Source organism: Pimephales promelas, chromosome 2, assembly GCF_988280905.1.
Source record: "Pimephales promelas chromosome 2, fPimPro1.hap1.1, whole genome shotgun sequence".
NCBI lineage: Eukaryota > Metazoa > Chordata > Actinopteri > Cypriniformes > Leuciscidae > Pimephales > Pimephales promelas.
This window is the reverse complement of record NC_142770.1, coordinates 44681913-44706343: the sequence shown is the minus strand read 5'-3', so window position 1 is coordinate 44706343 and position 24431 is coordinate 44681913. Positions and strand designations below refer to the sequence as shown.

At 43.3% G+C, this 24431-nt stretch overlaps 2 protein-coding genes and 1 long non-coding RNA gene across 3 annotated transcripts; 2 read left to right on the top strand and 1 right to left on the bottom strand.

The window, feature by feature from the left end:
- The first annotated feature begins 5220 nt into the window (after positions 1–5220).
- On the top strand, positions 5221–6196 carry LOC148997591 (uncharacterized). Its single transcript, XR_016147443.1, has 2 exons — positions 5221–5559; positions 5800–6196. It is a non-coding gene; the product is annotated as an uncharacterized LOC148997591 (long non-coding RNA).
- Positions 6197–6306: 110 nt separating this feature from the next.
- On the top strand, positions 6307–13256 carry LOC120469700 (uncharacterized). The gene is made up of 2 exons (XM_089122915.1): positions 6307–12619; positions 12860–13256. Exon 1 carries the CDS (start codon positions 6350–6352, stop codon positions 12236–12238), a length of 5889 nt encoding a protein of 1962 aa, XP_088979041.1. The 5' UTR covers positions 6307–6349; the 3' UTR covers positions 12239–12619; positions 12860–13256.
- Positions 13257–16698: 3442 nt separating this feature from the next.
- On the bottom strand, positions 16699–20065 carry LOC120494825 (uncharacterized). The gene is made up of 5 exons (XM_089123135.1): positions 19717–20065; positions 18917–19619; positions 17925–18820; positions 17578–17737; positions 16699–17492 (listed from the first exon to the last, which is right to left on the bottom strand). Exons 3-5 carry the CDS (start codon positions 18309–18311, stop codon positions 17377–17379), a joined length of 663 nt encoding a protein of 220 aa, XP_088979261.1. The 5' UTR covers positions 18312–18820; positions 18917–19619; positions 19717–20065; the 3' UTR covers positions 16699–17376.
- Positions 20066–24431: the final 4366 nt, after the last annotated feature.

Here is a 24431-nt window from a genome sequence, read left to right as displayed (position 1 = left end):
CCGCCGACCTAGTCGACGGCCTGGGGCCCTGCCCACTGACCGCGAACGGCCTATCCGTCCCCCTGACCGCCTACGTGACCGCGGACCACCTATTCGCCCCCCTGACCGCCTATGTGACCACGGAAGGCCTATTCATCCCCCTGACCGCCTACGTGACCACGAAAGGCCTACGTGTTCCCCTGACCACCTATGTGACCACGAACGGCCTATTCGTCCCCCTGACCGCCTACGTGACCACGAAAGGCCTACGCGTCCACCGCCAATCTAGGTGACGGCTCAGGGACCCGACCACTGACCACGAACGGCCTATTCGTCCCCCTGACCGCCTATGTGACCACGAACGGCCTATTCGTCCCCCTGACCGCCTATGTGACCACGAACGGCCTATTCGTCCCCCTGACCGCCTATGTGACCACGAACGGCCTATTCATCCCCCTGTCCGCCTATGTGACCACGAACCGCCTATTCGTCCCCCTGACCGCCTATGTGACTAAGAAAGGCCTACGCGTCCACCGCCAACCTAGGTGACGGCCCGGGGATCCAACCACTGACCACGAACTGCCTACTCGTCCTCCTGAACGCCTATGTGACCGGCCTATTCGTCCCCCTGACGGCCTATGAGACCACGTCCCGTCAAATAAGTTACGGGTGGAATGCTGTTTTACGTTTTGAAGTCATGACTGATAAAAATGACCAAATATCGATTTTATATTTCAATCCCTGGGCTCCCCTGAGCGATCTGCAACCTTCAGAACCCCGAAACTCCGCTGTCCACGAACGGCCTAAATTTTTGAATGGGATAAGTTGCAGGTGGGACGTCCAGATCTCAGCCTCTGGACAGAATTTGGATATGAGACCTGCGCTCCTCTGGACATGCCCTACCCATGGTGTGAATTTGGAAGAGATTGGAGAAACTTGAAAATTCGACCCAAAAAAAACTCAAAACCCTTTGAGATTTTTTGGGTAAAATTTTCAAGTTTCTCCAAACTCCCTGAAATTCACTGCACTGCCTGAGCACGTCCAGATGAGCGCAGGAGCGCAGGTTTCAGCTCCGAATTCTGTCCAGAGGCTGAGATCTGGACGTCCCACCTGCAACTTATCCCATTCAAAAATTGAGGCCGTTCGTGGACAGCGGAGTCCCGGGGTTCTGAAGGCTGCAAATCGCTCAGGGGGGCCCAGGGATTGACGTAAAATCGATATTTAATCATTTTTATTCACTTTTGTCAGTCATGACTCCAAAACGTAAAACAGCATCCCACCTGCGAAATTTGATGGGACCTCTTTAGGCTGTTGGTGGTCAATGCACTTTTAGGTCATAATTCGTGATTGTTAACGTTTTATCACTTAAAACATGCCGTGCAGTGCACAGGAAATACAATCAGACGTGTTGGGGTACTTTTTCAGTCCGCAATGATGCATGACATTCCTTGAAATGACACGTCCACAGACAGCCTACAGGGACCCTGTCAAATAAGTTGCAGGTGGGCACAAGAGAGTCCCAATGGGACTACATATTGTGCCCACCTGCAACTTATTTGACAGGGTCCCTGTAGGCTGTCTGTGGACAGTCCATTTTTAGGCTAAATAGCACACAATTAATGGCTGTACTGTACATCAGTGTGTTGTATTGTGACGCCTGTGAGCAGTGGACACCATATAACCGCTGTATTTATGTAATACGAGCCTTTAATGTGCTGTCCACGAACAGCCTATAGGGACCCTGTCAAATAAGTTGCAGGTGGGACAGCACCCCACCCGTAACTTATTTGACGGGACCTCAGGGACCTCAAATAAGTTGCAGGTGGGACAGCATCCCACCTGCAACTTATTTGACGGGACCTCTTTAGGCTGTTTGTGGTCAATGCAGCACAGTGGACAGGGCAACATGTTGGGGTACTTTACAGTTCACAATGATGCATAACCAGCCTTAAAATGACACGTCCACGGACAGCTTACAGGGACCCTGTCAAATAAGTTGCAGGTGGGCACAAGAGAGTCCCAATGGGACTACATATTGTGCCCACGTGCAACTTATTTGACAGGGTCCCTGTAGGCTGTCTGTGGACAGTCCATTTTTAGGCTAATAACACACAATTAATGGATGCACTGTACATCAGTGTGTTGTATTGCGACGCCTGTGTGCAGTGGACACCATATAAGCACTGTTTGTGAAATATGACCTTTTAATGTATTGTCCACAAACAGTCTATAGGGACCCTGTCAATAAGCCATAGTTGGTATGTTCTGGTGAAATAGATGAGACAGTCATAGTTTGAACAATTTTTTTTATTATTATTTATTATTTAAACATGATTGAACTGCTTTAATTAAGTATAAAATCACATGATTTAAACATAATTAAGTATATTTAGAAAATCACATGATTACAGAACACAGTTAAGAACAGTACAAATAAAGGGAATGAACAGGACACAGAACAGAAAAAAATAAAATAATAACAATATAAAAATGTGGATAATATAAAACTATGACATCAAATATTTAAAATATATACAGTAGTAAATTAAACTATTTACAAATTAAACAATTGACTGAAGTCGACAGTGGTGAGGTCTGTGTCCCCTTGGCAAATGAAAAAAAAAAGGAAAGGGGAAACAAAGAACAACAATTCATTAAACAAAATAATAACACAACAACAAAACTTGGTTCGGTGCATGTAAACTTATGACCTATTGCTTACCTTGTGGCCGTGAACAAAATTTTTCACGCTGTCTTTCCTGTTGTTCGATTTGTTTGAACAAATCGTCTAAGAACAATAAAAAAAAACATTATTTTTGTATCTATATATTTATATATTAATGTCCTATTCATGACAACACAGTACAAGTTTAAACAATTGTTCACCTGATACCTACCAAAAGCTTTCACCTCCTGCTCTGGCTCACTTGCCATCAGTAACTCTATAATGAAAAAAAAAAAAAAAGATATTAATGTATTGTTCTTGTAATAACAATATAGCATAATTACATGTTGATCACTTACCCAGGAAGCTAGGAGCAGTCTCCATTTCAAAATCTTCTACAATAGACACACACACACACACACACACACACACACACACAAGACTCAATAATTTGTTCAACATCTTGTAAAAAAAAAAATGTCATATTCCCATTGCAAACAAAAAAAAAATCATTCAAAACCTACCCAGCAGTTGGAGGCATTCAGGCGGAACAGCCACAGGGCTCTGAACACCTGTGTGAACAGGGCTCTGTGGCTGCTCTCCTCCTTCAGGGCCATCCGGAGCTGACGAGATTGGAGGGTCAAGTTGTTGACCATCCCTCAATTCTTCCAGCTGTCTCTCTGCAACCTCCTTTTCCAGTCGTCTGGTCAACAACTTGATCCTCTTTCTCTGAAAAGAGAGTTTTATTCAAAACATTTTTTGAATGAATTCAATAAAACAAGAATGCTAGTTTGAGATTATACTTACCGTCAGCTCTGCATGGCCCGATATAAAATGCCTCTCGACGTTTTCGTAAACCACCCCGCACTCTGGGCAGCCCAGGTTCCTCAACCTAATGCAGCCCCTCGCCAGTCGCAGCAGGATCCTCCTCTCCTCCCCGTTTACGATACCATGCTGCGACCGGAGGTGATGCCGCAGGTGACGAACCTGGGCCAGGCAGAGGGGGCACGTCAGCAGCATCTTTAAAAAAAAAAAAATGGCAACAAAGTCAGTTCACACAGGTCTATAACTTATTTGACTGGACCTCTTTAGGCTGTCCGTGGTCAATGCATTAATAGGTCATAATTACAGGTCACGGGTTTCACAACAGGTTATAACAGGTAAAAGATATATAAATGTTTTATTTTATTTTTTTTTTAATTAAAAAAAATAAATACCTGTAACAATGGTTCCAGCCTGACCGTGGAAAGCCTATTCAGTTGTGGCTGGGATGATCCACTCCATTTACAGGCAGGTGTACATTAAATTACTTTAAATTGCACTCCATTTTTAGGTAAGTGTACAGAAAATTACTTTAATGTACACTAACGCTAACGCTTTGCTCTCTCGCCGTCGTCTCTCTCTCTCCTCTCTCTCTCTCTCTCTCTTTTGTTTTTTCTTTGCAGACGAGATCGTGGAGGAGTACAGGCGCCACAGGGAAGGCCCGGACCCCGGCACCAAGCTGAAAGAGAATGTCAGCTGCCAGGTGTACCGGATCAAGAAATTTTTGGCGGCCATGGCGAGGGGAAAACAGAACTTGGCGGACTTCCGTTTCCTGGACGACACCGCCAGGATACACGGGTGAGTGACACGTCCCCCGTCGCGGGCACGGCCTTTGAGCGAGCTCTGCCGCCTCTCTGACGGTTTTTGTCTCTGTTTTCGCAGCTGGGTCAGCTCCCTCTGGCGGGCGAAGATGACCGTGACCACCATACAGCACTACATCCTGAACGTGGGATGTTTCATGCGTTTCCTGTCGGAGACCCCTCCGCAGTCCTGCCGCTTGACCAAAAAAGCCCTGGTCGGCCTCCACAGGGAGATGGGGGCGCTCCGCAAGATGGGGGCGCTCTGAAGAGGGGCGTGGCCGTCCACCAGACGCAGGTCAACGAGGGCAAGGAGGTCAACATCATACAAAAGGCCACCCTCCGCAAGTGCAGGGAACTCGCCGCCAAGGCCATCCCGGACCTTTTGAGTGAGTGGTCTTTCGTCCCCTCCCCGCGCCTCTCACCCGCCGGCCAACGGACCTTTGAACTTTGTGCTTTTCTCTCGTCTTTAGCCCTCCTGGAGAACGAGCCCACCCAGAAGACCCTGTGGAGGTTCTTCGAGCACTTTGCGGCGCTGCTCGCCTGCGTGTACGGCCACAGAGGGGGGGTTCTCCAAAACATAACTATGCAGGAGGTTCTGGGGGCCCACAAATCGACCTCGGAGAAGGCGTACCTGATAAACGTGAGCGTCCGACTCTTCTTTGCCCGATGTGTTTTTGTGTGGATTTTTTTTTTAATTGATTTGTTTATTGATTGATTTATCTGTTTATTTTTATTTCTTTCCCTCGTGTGTCCACAGGTCGCCAACCACAAGACGAACATGGCTTTCGGGTCGGCCCAGATCGTTTTGACGGAGGAGTTCAGTTGGGTCAATCGACTCCTCCGAGTCAAAGATCAGCCCCCCGGCGGACCCTCCGCCAAGTTCCTGTTTTTCACTTCGACTTTTTGTACAACGTGCTCTGGAGTAATTGTAAATCCTCAAGTGCATCGTAAAAAGACTGTAAAAAAGCCCATGTTCAGTTTTTGTTCACTTATTATAAAGGCTGTGCAGCTGTCATGTTGGTCATTGATTTGAATATGAGGGGGTGTGGTTTAATCTGAGTTCGCGCGAAAGCAGATCATATTTCTTCGGTTCGGATCCTGAGGGAAAGTTTAGGTCCTGCAATCTTACCTGTAAAGCAGTGAAATAAGATAGATTAACATCACTTTCTGCAGCGCCTTCACTTTGTGAACTGCAGAATAGGATATTTGTGCTCTTGATCGGCAGTGGACGATATTAAACTTTGCACTGAAGTTTCCATGGTGACGATTCCTGAATGTGCGTCATTGAAGATTGTGAGTTACATTTATATTATTATTTAATGGTCACTTATTCACTGTTTGCCTTTATGTACGGCTGCTACATTATATTTTATGTTAAATGAGAGTGCAGTTACCTGATTGTGGGAAATATTATGTTAATAGTGACAGATGTGATCATCCATTATATAGAGCTGTAATGTTTCAGCATTTCTGTCGTGTTAATTGCACATCTATACAGTTTATGTTGCTGATTACATTATTTGTTTATTGTAGAACCACGTTTGAGAGTCATACATCAGCGAGATAAATATTCAGTAACATCTTAGATTATACACTGGAATTTATCGTCGCTGAGGATTTACCATACTTCAGGGCATGAGACTGCATCTCAACATCAACGTCACAAAGCCTTTTGGACACTTTAAAGAACTGTAGAGACCACACGGACTGTTGCAATCTTTGTTTCACTGCCTAATCACAGGACCAACTGTCATCTGTATCCTTGAATCTGTTGAAACAATTCATTGTTTATTTCTGTTGATTATTTTGCGTAGGCCTACGTTTTATTTGTACATTTTCTTTACATTTGAATACCTTTTGATGGTGAATATGTACACAGTGTATTTTATTGTTCAACAATATTCAGAGTAAAAGGTACAATTTAGTTCAACTGCTTTATCTTCATTACTCTCATAGTCATTGGACATCGAAATGTGGTGATCGACCCTCTGAAACGATTAGCATCGTAAAAGTAATTAGCGAAGTACAGTTCCATTTGTACATTTAATGGTCCTTCGAGCCGGATGCTTTAACCGTTTCAGCGATGATGTCCAGACCCAGAGAGGGAATGACAGAAGATGAGGTGGTTCGGCCACGCAGAATCACTCGCCAGCCTTTGTATCTTCAAGACTATGAGGTCAGTCATCCTCAGAGGCAACTCACATTTGCAGATGAGCAGGTTAATACAGTAATTAATGCTGATGTTCTCTCATGTATTCGTGAAATGAGAGAGGAGAGCAAGCAGCTGCGGCAGGATGTTAGACGCATCTCAGATATAATCGCTAGTTCTCCTGTGTTAGCTCCACTACAGGTTTCATCACCTTCACGACAATCACTTAGCGTTGAAGAGGGGGTATCTTCTACAGCGATGGCTACAAGTATGCTGGCCTCACATCAGGATGATCGAAATCCAGGTCAATCTGAGCATGTGCCATTGGTGCCTCTCAGGGATGATTCTCTGCACGCACGTCGTGATGGTCATCAAGATCTTATTGAAGATCTTACTAATCGTCTAAAGGAAGTAAGTGGACTGAATGGTAGCCAATTACACTCAGGCCAGTCAACACCTCAGTATACTGAACCTCCTCATAATGTGAATGACTTACCGCAACATGTTCCTGATCGAGCTGCTTATGTTCGTGACCAGCAGCAGAGTCAGTCCAATCCGCCTTATTGGCAGTACGATGATACCATGTTGTTGCAGCCCAATTCGCCAACCCCCCCCCCTCGAGTTTTCAGTCGCTCTCCTGCAGAGGCACATGCTTGTCATTCGCATTCAGAGTATCGGCCCATTCGAAATCTTCAGGATCCATACTATGGGGGCCGAGTGCACACTTTGCAAGAAACTGCCTTAGCTGACCGTTCTAGTCTTCAATTTCAACGTGATCCTAGAACTGAACACTATCATAGCAACGGACGGCTGTATCCGCCTGATCGTTCATATCCAATTTTGGATCAAGATCTTAACCGTCCCTTGTACCCGCTGCCAGTGCAATATCGTGGACCTACACCAACAATCCCAAATTTCATTCATGATGATCCACGGGAATTCGCCAGACTTAAGCTCGCTTTAGACAATGTACTGCCAGCCGACGCTTCTGAATCTTTTAAGTTTCAAATACTAATGGATCATTTGAAATTGGAAGATGCTTTACTTGTCGCAGATTCTTACAGTCACAGTCGTTCTCCCTTTAGTGACACTATGCGAGCCCTAACGGACATGTATGGTCAACCGCATCAGCTGGCATTGCAGCGGATCACTACTTTGATGGATGGACCCACAATCAAGAGTGGTGATGTGAAGGCATTCAAAGGATTCGCTCTTCGTGTACGGGCATTAGTGGGAATGTTGAATCAGTTGGGTAGCCCAGGTTGGACCGAGTTGAAGTGCGGTTCTCATGTATCCCGCCTCTTAGCTAAGTTACCATATGACCTAAGAGCCAACTTTAAGAGATTTGTTAACCCTATTCAGACTCCGATTCCTACTCTGCTTGACTTGGCTGATTGGCTTGAATATGAGGTTCGAGTGCAGGTGGATGGAACCCAGTACGGTACTTACCCTGATTATGAGAAGCATGGCCCCCGCAAAGATAAGAAGCATGGTTTCTCACCTCGAAAGCTGACTACTGTTCTGCATGGAGGAGAGCATAAGGGAGAGTCAGTAGATAACTCAAACACAGGGTCAGTGTTCTCAGATAGGATGCAGGAGAAGCCTAAGAAATATTGTCCGTTTTGCAATACCATCCAGCATTACATGAATCAGTGCTCAAACTTTAAGCTCTTGACTAAGGAGCAGGTTGAGAATTGGATCAAAACTGGCCGTAGATGCTGGAGATGTGGCCGAAATCATCAGACCTCAAAGTGTACTTTGAAAGCGAAGTGCAAGAAATGTGATAGGAAACATCTCGAAGTTCTCCATGATGTTAATGCCAGCTCAGATTCAGGTGGGAAAGACAACAGCAGACAGTCAGAGAGCACAGGTCCCATGAGCTCCACTTCCCAGACCTTGTATCTGGACCGTCCCACAAGCGGAAAGCAAGTGTTACTTAAACTGAGTCGAGTTGTGATTCAGAATGGAGACAAGTCGTTAGAGACCTACGCGGTACTGGACGATGGCTCCGAGCGAACGATTCTGCTCCATGAGGCTGCTCAACGTTTAGGTCTTCAAGGTACAGTTGAAGATCTAGCCCTTCGTACTGTGAGGCATGAGGTTCACACCATACGAGGAAGTTCGGTGTCCTTCTCTATAGCTCCAGCTTCGCAACCGGACAGATCATTCCAAATTCATGGAGCTTTTACAGCCAAGGACCTAGGTCTTGTTCAGCATACTTACCCCATTACTGACCTGCAGCGAAAGTATCGCTATCTTAGAGATCTGCCCTTGGACGAAATCAACCAAGCACAACCATTAGTGCTTATTGGTTCAGACTATCCACATTTGATCACACCTGTAGAGCAAGTGATATTGGGACCCAAAGGAGGACCAGCCGCTGTGCATACAAGGCTTGGGTGGACATTGCAAGGTCCATCAAGGTTCTTTCGTCCTCGCCTTCAGCCGCAAGAATGTCTCTTTGTTTCTTGTGTGACACCTGATTCTGAGCTTTTTAACCAGGTTGAAAGACTGTGGAAACTGGACATTTTACCTTATCGATCAGATAAGGTAGTCACACGCTCGCGTCAAGATTCAGAAGCCCTCCGTATTCTGGAAGAAAAGACCATTAGGATTAATGTGGATGGAGTCAACCGATATGCTACACCATTACTCTGGAAAGAGTCACTTCCCCCATTGAATGCGCCAAAGGAAGCTGTCCTGGCTCTTCTATGTAGTACGGAGAGACGGTTGTCCAGAGAGCCACAAAGGGCAGTCACTTATGATGCTGAAATCCAGAAGTTGCTGCAGGCAGGCTATGTCACCCCGCTATCATCCAAGGAGTGTGAATTGAGTCCTCATTCGTGGTACATACCACATCATATGGTCCATCATAATGAGAAGGATCGTATCGTATTCAATTGCTCCTTCGAGTTCCAAGGCCAGTCTCTGAATGAGTATCTCTTACCCGGGCCTACTCTCGGTGCAAGCTTGTTGGGAGTTCTCCTCCGTTTCAGGGAACACCCTGTAGCTGTTTGCAGTGATGTGCGGGGCATGTTTCATCAAGTCCGCCTCCTTGATGAAGACAAGCCATTCCTCAGATTTCTGTGGCGTAATGGCAATACTGCTGAGCCTCCAACAATCTATCAGTGGGAAGTTTTGCCCTTTGGAACCACTTGTAGCCCCTGTTGCGCTACATTTGCCCTTCAGTCGCAAGTAAGGAACTACCTTGGACCAACAGATGATGTGCGTCAAACTGTTGAACACAGTTTCTATGTAGACAACTGTCTAAAGAGTGTACCAACCGAAGAACAGGCCGAGAAACTAGTACACAGACTACAGCATCAACTAATGGAGGGTGGATTCGAGTTGCGTCAGTGGGCCAGTAATGTTCCTACAGTCATTCAACACATTCCATCCGAGCTAAAATCAAAGAGCAGTGAGATCTGGATTAACCAAGAAACAGCCAATCCTCAAGAGCGAACCCTCGGACTGATATGGCACTGCAAATCTGATACTTTGGCATACAAACCATACCAGAAAGAGGAAGGTGAAACCACCATGCGTAAGATCTATCGCACACTTGCAAAGCAATACGATCCCCTTGGGTATCTGATCCCTTTCACCACAAGGGCTAAGATCATTGTGCAATTGCTCTGGGGCAAGAAACGAGGCTGGGATGACCCTTGCCTCCCTGCTGAACTACTGGGTGCTTGGCAACAGTGGGAGAATGAGCTCCATCAGTTATCAGAGATCTCTCAGCCCAGATGTTACAGCTCAAACAGTCAGGATGCAATCAAAAGTCGCAGCATTCATGTATTCTGCGATGCGTCTGAGAGAGCCTATGGCTCTGTTGCCTACTTGAGGACTGAAGACGATCAGAACAACATCACGGTAGCCTTTTTGGCCGCAAGATCCAGAGTCGCTCCAAAGAAGCAGCTCTCAATCGCACGCTTAGAACTTTGTGCTGCAATGACAGGAGCACAGCTGGGTGCTGTTTTGAAGAAAGAGCTGACTTTAGACATCCACAACTTTGTGTATTGGTCAGATTCTACCACAGTCCTCGCGTGGCTGCAATCTGATTCTTGCAGGTACAAAGTATTTGTTGGAGTTAGAGTCTGTGAAATACAAGAGTTGTCTGACCCAGAATCCTGGCGGTATGTCGATTCTTCGAATAATCCTGCTGATGACATCACACGAGGTTTGGCACTGACTCAACTGGCTCAAGACACTCGCTGGAGCCAGGGTCCAGCCTTCTTGATGCAACCCAGCTGCAATTGGCCAAAGGCACCCGAGGGTCAAATCCTTGATGATAGTCAAGAGCTCAAGAAACCTGTATTCAGTGGGTTGCTTAAAGAGACTGCAATACCTGCCATTCCAGATTTCCATCAGTTCAATAGTTATCAAGAGCTTCTAGAAGCCACAGTGCAGTCCCTGCATGGGGCGGCTGGCAGTAAAGAACCACCAGATGCAGATGGATTTCATGATGCAGAATTGACTCTTCTGAGGCATTGTCAAATGCAAGACTTCCCTGAAGAATTTACCTCGCTTAAGGAAGGAAAGACTCTCTCAACCAGCAGTCGGCTGGTAGGACTTACACCTGAGTATGACAAAGATTCCAATCTGATTAGAGTGGGTGGTAGACTTAGAAGATGTGACAGCCTGGCCAAAGAAGTTCTACATCCTGTGGTTTTATCCCCGACTCATCCAGTGGTGAAACTCCTCATTAAGCACTATGACGCCAAACTACTTCACCCTGGACCTGGACGGGTGTTTGCCGAGCTACGGCGAAAGTTTTGGATTCTAAGAGGGAGAGAGGCAGTTAAGAAACATCAGCGTAGCTGCCCTGAGTGCCAGAAGTGGAGGGGTCGACCAGAAATTCCAAGGATGGCAGACATTCCACCTTCCAGCCTTAGGTTATTCAAACCTCCCTTTTATTCCACTGGGGTTGATTGCTTTGGTCCCTTTACAATTAAAGTAGGCCGTCGTACAGAGAAAAGGTGGGGTATCCTCTATAAATGTCTCACCACTCGAGCGGTTCACCTCGATCTACTGGATCATATGGACACTGATTCATTCTTGATGTCCCTTAGACGCTTTATTTCACGTAGGGGAAAGCCATACGAGCTTCTATCTGATCAGGGAACCAATTTCAGAGGGGGGAGTCGTGAATTGGAAGAAGTCTTCAGTCAAATACAACCCACTCTCAGAGAACAACTCTCCAAAGAACAGATCAGGTTCCGTCTTAATCCTCCCAGTGCTCCTCACTTTGGGGGATCCTGGGAAAGAGAGGTGAGGTCTGTGAAAACAGCCCTACGGACCACACTGGGTGCTCAGGTTGTCACTGAAGAGGTATTGAGGACGGTCTTAGTAGAGATTGAAGGAATTTTAAATTCAAGACCTTTGGGTTATGTCTCCAGTGATGTGGCCGACCCAGATCCTGTGACTCCGAATTCATTGCTGATGGGGCGGCCTGACTCCTCGTTACCTCAGGTGGTCTATCCTGAGTCTGACCTGCTCAGTCGGAAGAGGTGGAGACACAGCCAGATTCTCAGTGATCACTTCTGGAAGCATTTCGTGCATGATTTTCTGCCTACTTTACAGACACGTCAGAAATGGAATCAAGAGAGAGAGAACATTACAGTTGGAACTGTAGTCCTTATAGCTGATGAGCAATTACCGAGAGCGCTCTGGCGAGTGGGTACTGTTTCCTCCATCATTCCTAGCTCTGATGGTAGAGTTAGAACTGCTGTTGTTAAAGTGAAAGATCATACTTACACCCGACCAGTTGCTCGATTGATTAGATTACCCGCTTTACCGCAGGGCTCAGATGATATGCAGTAGTAGATTTTACTACAGACAAATTTGTCTACCAAATTTGGGGGCGGCTGTAAAAAAGCCCATGTTCAGTTTTTGTTCACTTATTATAAAGGCTGTGCAGCTGTCATGTTGGTCATTGATTTGAATATGAGGGGGTGTGGTTTAATCTGAGTTCGCGCGAAAGCAGATCATATTTCTTCGGTTCGGATCCTGAGGGAAAGTTTAGGTCCTGCAATCTTACCTGTAAAGCAGTGAAATAAGATAGATTAACATCACTTTCTGCAGCGCCTTCACTTTGTGAACTGCAGAATAGGATATTTGTGCTCTTGATCGGCAGTGGACGATATTAAACTTTGCACTGAAGTTTCCATGGTGACGATTCCTGAATGTGCGTCATTGAAGATTGTGAGTTACATTTATATTATTATTTAATGGTCACTTATTCACTGTTTGCCTTTATGTACGGCTGCTACATTATATTTTATGTTAAATGAGAGTGCAGTTACCTGATTGTGGGAAATATTATGTTAATAGTGACAGATGTGATCATCCATTATATAGAGCTGTAATGTTTCAGCATTTCTGTCGTGTTAATTGCACATCTATACAGTTTATGTTGCTGATTACATTATTTGTTTATTGTAGAACCACGTTTGAGAGTCATACATCAGCGAGATAAATATTCAGTAACATCTTAGATTATACACTGGAATTTATCGTCGCTGAGGATTTACCATACTTCAGGGCATGAGACTGCATCTCAACATCAACGTCACAAAGCCTTTTGGACACTTTAAAGAACTGTAGAGACCACACGGACTGTTGCAATCTTTGTTTCACTGCCTAATCACAGGACCAACTGTCATCTGTATCCTTGAATCTGTTGAAACAATTCATTGTTTATTTCTGTTGATTATTTTGCGTAGGCCTACGTTTTATTTGTACATTTTCTTTACATTTGAATACCTTTTGATGGTGAATATGTACACAGTGTATTTTATTGTTCAACAATATTCAGAGTAAAAGGTACAATTTAGTTCAACTGCTTTATCTTCATTACTCTCATAGTCATTGGACATCGAAATGTGGTGATCGACCCTCTGAAACGATTAGCATCGTAAAAGTAATTAGCGAAGTACAGTTCCATTTGTACAAAGACAGAATTATGAGGTCACCTGCACACTCTAAAAAAAAAAAAAAATCGGATGGACCAAACAAAGCCCAAATTTCAACGTCTTTGTTTGGGCTAAATTTGGTCCAAATGGGACGGACCTCACAAAGCCCAATTTTCAACGTCTATTTTTGGGCTAAATGAAGGCTATGACGGGCCGACTTGATTTAGCCCAAAAAACAACGTCTTAATGACGTCTGGTGCTGGGTGGGTTTTATAAGACAAATCTGAGAATTATGAGCCTTAAAAGAGATCTTACTATTGTGTCCAACGTCTCTTCCATCTCTTGATTATTTCTCTTTAATGTCTTACTGAAGATATATATGGGAATGATATCTGAGGTATATTTGAGAAATACAAGAACAAATCGAGAATGCAATTTAAAGATGAATTGTCTTTGTTAATTAGAAATAATTGTAAAAACAGATAACAGGGTTTGGTTAGAATCCTAACTATAGTAAGGCACATTTGTTCGTAAAGGCTTTCTTGAAATGACTGCAGCTACCTAATTGGAACTGCTGACTACCCAAATAAAACATAACTAAATAAAACATAGTCCCTCACGGACGATTGCTGGCTTACCAAAAGAAAATATAAAATACAAACAAAAGCAGGCCTGTTCCTCTCTCGATCATCCACTCCGTCGCTTCCCTTTTGCGCTTCTGCTCCTCCGTGAGAGATGTGAGACTGGTGTGCTTCACAGATGCTGCTCATTAGCAATCACACCACCGGCCTCGCGACTTTCTCTCATGTCCCCCGGCCGTCCTTCTCATAGGACGGCAAATTGGCTTTGGGCCGGATCTGGCTTAATTTCGGCTGAGATTTTGGCCCACATACCGCATGGAATTACGGGCCAAGGTTGGCCCAAGTGCTGTTTGCCGTAAGTCAACCAGATCAAGGCCGGGAGCAAACCAAAACTCGCCCAGAGCTTTTCTATGTACCCAGATATTATCCAGAACTGGCCCAAAACAACGCCGTAATCCCAATATGTCAGCCAGACAAAAGCCAAACTGCCACCACCTTTAGGCCAGAACTCAGCCACATCTTATCCAGAAGCTGCAGAAAACAGCCATAACTGGGCCAATATTATACCTCAGTCCCCAAAACTAAACCAGAAATTATCCCTGTGTAATACTTATGTATTGTGCAAGGAATAAAAAAAATGACACTACAGAAATGCAAAGAACAATATTTTATTGAGAAGGGAAGAAAATTTCAGCCAGTTAAAAGGAAAAACAAAAAAAGACAAACCAATAGAGTAAGACAAAACAAAATAACTATCATTCACATTACAAGAATAATAAAAAGACACAGCAATGAATTAAAATGTTACAAAAAAAAGTGTAAGTGGCATGAAAATACGGCCGAGAGATTAACGAATTGAAACAAGAAAACATGTAAACAGTAAAAAACACTAGCAAATTAGGAGAACATCTTTATCAGTTTGACAACACACATGCAGCAAATACTCAGCGCAACCACATACAAAAACGCACTGCAAACGGCAAGAGACTTCAAAGTCCTGCAACAGAAGAAAACATGCAAACAAGAAAAACACCAGCAAGTCAAGACATCAGTTTCACAACACACATGCTGCAAATACAATGCAAACAATAAATAATAATAAATTAAACAAGAAACAGCACTGTTGAGTAGATATTTGCATGGTTGGTCAGACATTTGGAGTGCGTTTCTGTATTTGGATGTGTTTTAGCTCATGTGATAAAGATGTTCTTATTTTAAATAGGTTTTTTTTCTGTTTGCATCCATTTTCTTCTGTTGCAGTGTGTTGAGCCCTCTCAGCCACCGTACTAAAAATCGACAGAAACCAAGCAATAAATTAAATTGATACAACCAGTAAAGCAAAAGTGCAAATGTGTCATGCATGCCACACCACCACTGCTATGACATGCTATAGTATCCTTACACTAACAGTGAATATATGATTAAAATGCTAAAAGAAATCTTACATCTTGTTAATCGCTCATCACTTGAGAGGCTTTTTCTCTGTGGTCTGGGTGTTTCATGATGTCACGGTGACTGTATTGCCTGTCCGGGAGACTGTAAAGTTGAATCCTGGTCCCACGTCAATTGACTGTGATGTTCTGTGAGGTCTTGTGAACTTCTCTACTTGCCATGGCTGCAGTAGCCTCCTCATCGGGGTCATTTTCATCCATTAGCCGCCTGTTTCATCTTCGGGAAAGGTATATTTTTTTTAAGGATTACTAAATTTGATTAAGAAAGAGTGGTATGGTCATGTAAAGACTATTCAGTGACAATTTCCCTTTTTGCAATTCAAAAAGAAATGTGCATTTTAATGTGTTAAACTGCACACACATAAGGACCTGTAAGAAAGGTCTCTGTTAATGAATTAACGTTACAAAATAATCAATCTTACTTTATTTTCCATTTTGGTGGCCTCAGGAAGATCAGCTGTTGTTCAGCAAGAGGCAGCTTCCGATGTTCTTCACTATAACGTTAATTTTCAATGAAAAACAGAATTCAAACATCAATTCTATTTTCTCTCCAACATAAAAACAAATCAAATCCAATCACACAACCCCCCCCCCCCCCCAAAAAAAAAACAAAACAATCGTATCTAGTAATGCGCTATAGATTAAAATCCACATGTTAAGATAGTGAAAAACTATAAACTTATCTTGATCATGTATTAAAACTCCAAAAGATAAAATCAATATCATGATTGTCGAAGTTAGAACAACTATTTGAATTTCACCGCGACTGTTGATGAATAGCTGCTACGCAACTTACAGATTCTTTTCCAGATAGCAATGAGTCGGCGGCGCTCCGGAGATAGTAGAAGCGGCAGAATGGTGTAATCGCAAACACGTTTGACGGCGGACCGCTGTTTTAAAAGCGGCTGCCGCCTTCCTACCGCCTTCGTTCTGTGGCCGGCCCGCCGGCGTTCCACCGCTATTATACCAAAGGTGGCCCGTCGGAGGCAAACACTCTTGTCGAGCGAGCTGCCCGCCACTTATTGCACTATATATTTATTTATTTAATTTAATATTTACAGCATGCAGTTTATCAAGAATAATGATTGCTCAAACCAGACAAATTTCCATTTGACATTTTATTTCCACATTTGAATGTACAGTAACTGTCATTAAACAATGTCAGATCGCTGAAATATAACAGAAAAATACAAACACACAGCTTTCCAATACATTTTATAGTTAAAAAACACTTTATATATATATACAGTATATATATATATATATATATATATATATATATATATATATATATATATATATATATACAGTATATATATATATATATATATATATATATATAAAACACTGTATAACACTTACAATACTTGCTAATAACATAAAGAGGTCAGCTCTGGGATGAAAAGAATTACCAGTAAACACAAGTAATGAGGATATTTGGTACCAAAGAAAGTGAAGGACACCAAATAATTTGAGAATATACCATTATAACTGCAATGCTGACCTGTGGCACAAGGATTTACAAGCTATATTTAACAATAGAATAACAGTTAAGCACTGTGACAGAATGAAGTAGAATATTTGGTACCAGGTAAAATGCAATTTCAAGTATAATGAACTTTATGAATTTTATTAAAGTTTTGCCGCTATATACTTTGCCTGCAGAATGCGCTTGTGTAAGGAAAGAAGCTGGCTGAGATTCTTTCGGACATACGTCAGCAGGGTTCGTGCATAGAGCATGTAGAATCGTTAAGCAATGACGGAATGAAATAAGCCAGTACTAAAGTCACGGCAAGTAGAATATTTGATACCAGATAATGTGGAGAAATCAAGTATTAGATGTATAATCTAGGATTTACAAGCTATATTTAAATAGAAGAGTTAAGCACTGTAACAAGCCTTTTTTAGATGTCTTGAAGTTACTGTCTGCAGGATAGAAAAAGGGCTCCAGTTGTCAAGTGATGCTGGGGTGTCAGTAGTCAGCCTAGGTTTAAGGGGTCGGCTGTGGGTCCCACTCAGCGGTGCCTTTTTCCACCTGCACGGTCAGATGCTCCTTTCAGGTGATGTGTAACGTTAACCTGGATCGCCTCATCAGTGGCATCCTGGGTCGCCGGGTTCTTCCGGATGGCTCCTGTAGAAAATAAAGATCTGTCATTCCATTTGAAAGGCATAAAGCCATACACATCTACTTAAATATAAAAAAATATCCAACTTACTTTGAACAATGGTCTTCAGGAACATGTCTCTAAAACATGCTTTATCACCTACACCAGACCAGGTTATATTGATGGAAAGGTGATTAGAGAAGATATTCTGAAGCATTCGCCACATGGTTGTCTTTAGGTCCCTCTCACATTTGATTGTCAAAAACCGAAGCTGAAAATACAAAAAAAAAGTGTAACAAATTACATTTATCTGAAGCTTCTCATACATTTAAAATGTAACAGGGTGTGGATTCAGACTGTAGAATATGCAGTGTACAATCTTAATTTTACTTTTTTGAAAGAAAAAAAAAGTATTTTTTTTTTTACTATGGCGATATAAACGAAATCAAAACACTTACAAATTGTTCCAGGAGTTCTTTATCCTGCCTCATACTGTTGTCAAGAAACGGCAAATTTTCCTGGGTGTCTAGGGGGAGTAACAGATCCCCTGGCAGGGATAACTCTCCAAAAGACATATTGGCACTCAAAATGTTGCAGCATAGGGTCCATTTTGTTGTCCATGCTACGCACAACATCACCAAATTCTCCAAGGGTGTACTCACACTAGCCAGTTTGAACCGTGCCAGAGTGCGTTTGACCACCAAAGCGCGGTTCGTTGGACTATTCTGAGTGGTCCGAACCGTGCCCGGGCGCGGCTCGATTAGCCAGCCCTGGCCAGCTTGGAAGAGGTGGGGCAGAGCACGGTTCAGTTGGACTCGGGCACGGAACAGGACGCGTGAAGTCATGGTTTTAGGAACTGTAGTCCGTAATCAAAGCTGCAAAGTCCTTTCTGCACTTCAGCTGGTACCTTGCAAACCTCCTCATACGAGCAGCACGATTACGTGAAAATTTTCGCTTCGGCTAACTACTGTAAGTAGCTAATTATTACATTTCTACATGTAACGTTACTAGCAACATTGCTTAACCCCAGTGTGTCCTAACAAAGGCAAAACGGCATGTGTTTTAGCTAACACGTGCTAACGTTAGCCACTCTAGCAACAGGACTAGCAGCATATGCAAGAACAAAAAAGACTGTAGAAGAAATAAAAAAAGGGTCAAATTTACAATGCTTACGGATGATAAATTTACTTATTTACAAAATTTTAACTTCACTGTACAGTCTCTTTATTATCAAATTTCTACATCATGTGATTAACACTCCTCGATTTGAACTAACCCAAAGAATGAAGTGGCATCCTCTCTCTGGTGTCTGGCCACCAATAATTCTTGGAAACCGAATTTTCTGTGCATCATACTGTAATGAAAGAAATAGGAAACACATACTGTGCCATTACATGTATAAACATGCAGGAGAGCTTAATATATATTTATTTTGCAAATTGTACAGTACCTCAAGAATTTTCAAATGAGAATCTGAAACTGTTTTTGAAGCAAGCCAGTCTCTATGCCACAAAAGGAATGTGTCAGTTGTCAAGGCTATACACTAAAGAGAGAACAAAATTACATGTATATTGTATAAAGGAAGTGCGCTACATCTGTCACATAACCTGTATGTTGAATAAATCGCACAATAGGAATACTTAATTACGTTTCTGAATAGTAGTGTGAAAAAAAGTTTATGTTCTCAAGTGATTACTTACATTCTGGGTCTCTGCTGCAATTTGTGCAACCCTACAATTTACTGCCTTTAAAGCGCAATACGAAAATAAATTTGAGGAAAATTATGATGTGAGTTTCAATATCTACTGTACATGTCTTAAAAGTTAAACATTACATTTTAGATAAGAAGTTCACTAAAAATATTATCAAGAATATTAAACAAATATTTGTCAAAATAATTGGTACTCACATTATCAGTTAGCCATGGCATCAAAATACCGGTGTCTTTCAAGAGATCAGGTGGGAAAACGCTTTTCAGGTCACGTAGTTCCAATGAGGTGTAGTGAGAGATTTTTGCGATGACAGTGGAGTCTCTCTTCTCGACAGAATAGAGATGTGAGATTTTGTCCTAATGTTGAAAAGTTGTGTTAATATTTTTATTTCCCTGTTATGGTATACAACACCATGGGTGCAGCCCATATGCAACACTCCACCTGTGTAACAATAACAGAAAGGTTATTGAGCAAATGTTTTCTGCAAAATTATGGGTATTAAAACAAGAAAATACGACATGGAATGACAATATCATACCTCCAGCTTTCTTCAGCTTCACGAACATTTTGGGGTAAATCTCAACAGGGTCTTCTTTCCCCGCTGATTCTGCCAAGCCCGTTCCCTTGGCTGTGGTTTCGCTAGATAGCAGGTAGGGACAGTGGGAATCTCGTTCATCCATTCATGCGCGTCACTAATTAGATGACGAGGCATTTGGCTAGCGACACGGCGAGACGCCATTGAGCATGTATCGTCGCCTGGTACGATACAAGGGGTCTCACCTTTCCGGATTGTTAAGGATGCCCGTCACCCATACTACCTGCACGCTGGTAATTCGGTCGAACGACCAGCGCACTTGACGACAAAACCGGCTAACTTTGGAAGGTAGTATACTCGCGTCACCCAGTAGACATGAAGGCCAATCATGCTGCGAATTAGTGTCACTACACTCTAAAAAGAGATGTGTTAAAAAACAACACACATCATGTGTTGATGGTATTTTGACACAAGTTGTGTAGTTTTAACACACAATGTGTGTTAAAATGTAACTGGATAGAATTTTAATGGGTGGAGGGAAGTTTGTGTTTATGAACCTAATTAGAGGTAGTAAATTTTCTATGGTATCCCATAACAAGCTCTAAAATAAATGAAACAATACATTACAATAAATAAATAAAATCTTAATTCATAAAAAACTTCAGATTAATGAGTGTTTTTGGCAGCCAATCACATCATGCCTCGGTTTCAATGTTTTTTTTCAAATGCTGATTTCACTTGTTATTAATAACTAATTTATTATAACAAACAATTTATTTCTGTCAGACGTCTACAGAAACACTTATTGAGAATTACCAGGTTTTGTGTTGACGATTCATTGAATGTTTGTTTTGATGTCACCAGAATCGTGATTAGTGGCAGCTTTATTTAGGCTCTTGACCCTTCACTCTTTATCATTCGTTTCTCTGTTTGCTGTTTCTGTGTATTTATATTGCACATCTGAAACAGTTGAAATTATCTTGAAGAAAAAGATCATTAAATGATCATTTTTCAACATGATGTTTTATAACATAGCAAGAGAAGTTTAATGTTTAAGAGATAACGTATATTTGATCACTTATATTTGATTACAGATACTCAATTTTACATGATATTATGGTGTATGCTACCTTATGCTATAATTCTTTAAAAAAATATGTTTAGAGACAGTTTAAAGCTGCAGCAGAAACTAGTCAAAAACAGACATCAAGAATCAGCATATGACTCTCAACAATGGTGGCAAAGCTTCATGTCTCTAGTACAAAGCTCATCCATAAGTCCCAGCATGCATTGCGGCATGAAACTTTTCGTTTGTCACCATTATTGAGATCCATATGCTGATTCTTGATATCTGTGTTTGACTGGTTTCTGCTGTAGCTTTGAACTTTTTTTGTCATTCTGCACTTTTTGATTGCTGGATGTAATTTCACAAAACTTTCAGAACTAACAATACATCATTAAAATAAAGCACACCATCCATATACTCAAAAACTTGATCATAACTTGTTAATTATGACATCATCAAGAACCTTCTGATCATATTTTCTGTCACCATAACAGATGTATTTTATTAAAATACAGTTACAGCTGGCAGAGAAACACTAAAACAAGAGTAAAGGGTCAAGAGCCCAAATAAAGGAGCCATTAATCACGATTCTGGTGACTTGAAATAAAACTGAAATGAAACATCAAACCTCTGTTAATTCTCAATAAGAGCTATGTAGATTAATGATGTTTAAAACATCCAAATGTTCAAACAAACTCTATTAAACATCACTGGACTACATAAATACAAGTTACCAATACGTGTCAGTGTTCATCCAAACACTTTTGTAAGCACACGGGAAGTAACTCTGGCAAATACTCTCCGACTACAGTCACATGTGACGCATATCTGAAACAAGTTGTGTTACTATAACACATTAGTGTGTAAAAGGTTTCAACAACACACTGCTGTCTAACACATTAGTTGTGTTAAACGTAACACAAAATGTGTAATCCTTATAAACACAGAGATGTGTAAAGAAACAACACAGGTTGTGTGTTAAATTTGACACAACATGTGTTGTCCTTGAGCAAACACACTACATGTGTTAAAATCTGCAAAACGGGTTAAAATCTACACAACATGTGTTAAAATCTACACAAAATGTGTTGTCCCTGAGCACACACACTACATGTGTTAAAATCTACACAAAATGTGTTGTCCCTAAGCACACACACTTTATGTGTTAAAATCTACACAGCATGTGTCATTTTTGACATCTCTTTTTACAGGTTGTGTTATTTACAAAATCATTTTATAAGAGTGCACCAGTGTAAATAAAACTTATTTACACGCAATATTTTGTCAGTTGCTACATTTTAATCTAATTCAAAGTGCAAACTTAGTGAAATCACACTCCCTGTGTTAAGAACAATAACACACTGGTTGAGTTAAAAGTAACAAAAAATGTGTTGTCCTTAACTAGACACACAGGTGTGTTAAGATATAACACAGGTTGTGTTGTTTTTAACACATCCATTTTAAGAGTGTAGTGCATCCGCATTGTTCCAGTGGGCAGCATTATGTTTAATCATATCGAGTCCCGTTTCCGTCCCTATCCTGCCAACCGGCACCGGCCTTGTCCGCAACCGTTGCTCCCCCTCTCCCGCATCTGCACCAGCACCTGTAACAGAACACAAAGAGAGAGATAATTAGTGAGGGTCAAGTTCTGCCCCCCCCACCCCGCGCTTCTCTGCCATCAGGGTGCCATTAGATAGGGACTCATATCCATCTTTCGGGTGAGTAGGTTGGTCATGAGACTTCTTCCTCGCAACATTCCTCGCTCCCTGGGCGAAATGCTCCTGCCCCGTACTGGGGAGGTCTTCCTGCCATTGGCATGTCCCTTCGCTAGGAGTTCGGCCATATTGGAGATGCCCGTCCCATTACCGCCCATGAGTTGGTGGAGAAGCATGCCTGCTTCTAGACAGAATGCCCATCTTTCGGTTTTGTACCTAGAGAGAGGGCATTAGCACTTCAGATTGCCTACCCAACCTGCAAATGACAACGGGGGAGTCATCATACAAGTGATAGGTTCTGAACTCGGGTTCTGCCCTTCCGGTACGTCCGGTTCCTTCCCCTTCCCCTGACCCTACAGGTAACCCATTACCAGATGTGAGCTGATGCGATCAGCCCATTCATTGGCGTTGGGTCCTGTGTCTTTGCCCTCAGGCTGGGTCCTTTCGAGACATTACGCTTGCTACTACTATGGCACCCCTTTGGCAACCGGGCTTGTCCGCTCCCGTCAGTATCGAGGCTGTCATCGTTCAACCGCCCTTGAGTGCTCGAGGTCAGAACCGCAGCCCCCTTCTGTACAATGGGCTCCTCATACCCATCGCCTTCACAGGAGCCGCGACCCCAACACCCCGAGCACTCGCCTTCTGCTTGTCTATAGGGGGCCGAGCAGGTCCCCGCCGAGCCGGTAGTCAGAGATGCAACCTCCTCTCACCGACCCCACGAGGATCCACACCAGCCCCCCATTTCTGTCCATACCTTTATTCTGTACACTGCCGTGTGACAAAACCTATTCAGGCATGTTGACACTGTTAACCCTTCACGGGACCAGCTTGGCACATTACCCCATTCAGGCCTGTACATCACAGCAGGCATGCACAACGGGAATCACGCCCTCGATACCTACTTCCTTCGGGTGGAGGAGAACCTCCGCAGAATTTCCAACGAGTAGAGGAGGCACCTCCGGCTCATCAACTTCGCAAAGGATTTCATCCTCCGCTTCCCCATGCCTACGGTTTCAAGCAGTTTGGTTTTGCCTTTGTGCCATAGGCCTCTCACGCCCAAGGGGAACCCGAAGATCTGTACATGCTTAACACCCAATTTCGATGCGATCACATTCTTATAGGGCCCGTAATAGTCCTCTTTTTGCAGCCCTGCCACCGTGAGAGTGTCAGGAGCCAACTCATATCGGACCGTTACGTCAATGACCAGGGCGCAATCCCCACGGATGAGTACCAGGTCAAGTCGTCTCACAACCACGTTACAGGTTCTGAACTCCCATTCCTGGCGTGCCTCCCACCCGAGGGACTCCGCCTCAGCCCCGAGGAGACGGCACAACTTGTGGTGCCGGGCAATCCTGGCCACGCTCATGGTCGGGCATTGCCCTAGTATGTGTGAACATGACTCCAACCTATGTGGACATCTCCTGCAAGTTGCCTCAGTCTTGCTTCTACCCCGACACCGAAACTCTCGAGTGGGATACACCCCGGCACGTAGCTGAAGAGCCGTAATGTACTGCCTTTCGGTCATACATGCGGGCTTCCTCAGCCACGAGTTGCTGGCAACCGCTTCCCTAAAGCCGAGTATACCCACTCCCTGGGTAGGGAGACCTGCCCACTTCAGGAATTCGTCACGTCTCCAATCGAATGGAGAAACACACGTGTGGGTCAGCAGGCCGGTGGCGTCTCCTCTATCGTTCAATACTTCCTCACTAGCCAGTGGGAAGTTCTCATTAGTGCCACCGGCCCTCATCCACGCCCTTTCGAACTTGGACCGCATTTATGGAGTCAGCATCAATGCCCTGGTAACCGGATCTACAGAGCAAGAAAGGCGGTGAAGCCTTCTTGCTTGCATAGACGGAATGTGCCGAGTGAGCTTGCAAATCCCCAGGCCACCATCCCGGTTTTTCGCTTACAATAGCCCATCAGTGGTGGACGGAGCA

Coding starts and splice junctions, on each gene's coding strand:
- LOC120469700 (XM_089122915.1), top strand. CDS start 6,350: ATGATGTCCAGACCCAGAGAGGGAATGACAGAAGATGAGGTGGTTCGG.
- LOC120494825 (XM_089123135.1), bottom strand. CDS start 18,311: ATGACTTCACGCGTCCTGTTCCGTGCCCGAGTCCAACTGAACCGTGCT. Junction 17,738..17,924: donor AAGAACTCCTGGAACAATTT/GTAAGTGTTTTG, acceptor TTGTATTTTCAG/CTTCGGTTTTTGACAATCAA. Junction 17,493..17,577: donor CCTGAAGACCATTGTTCAAA/GTAAGTTGGATA, acceptor TATTTTCTACAG/GAGCCATCCGGAAGAACCCG.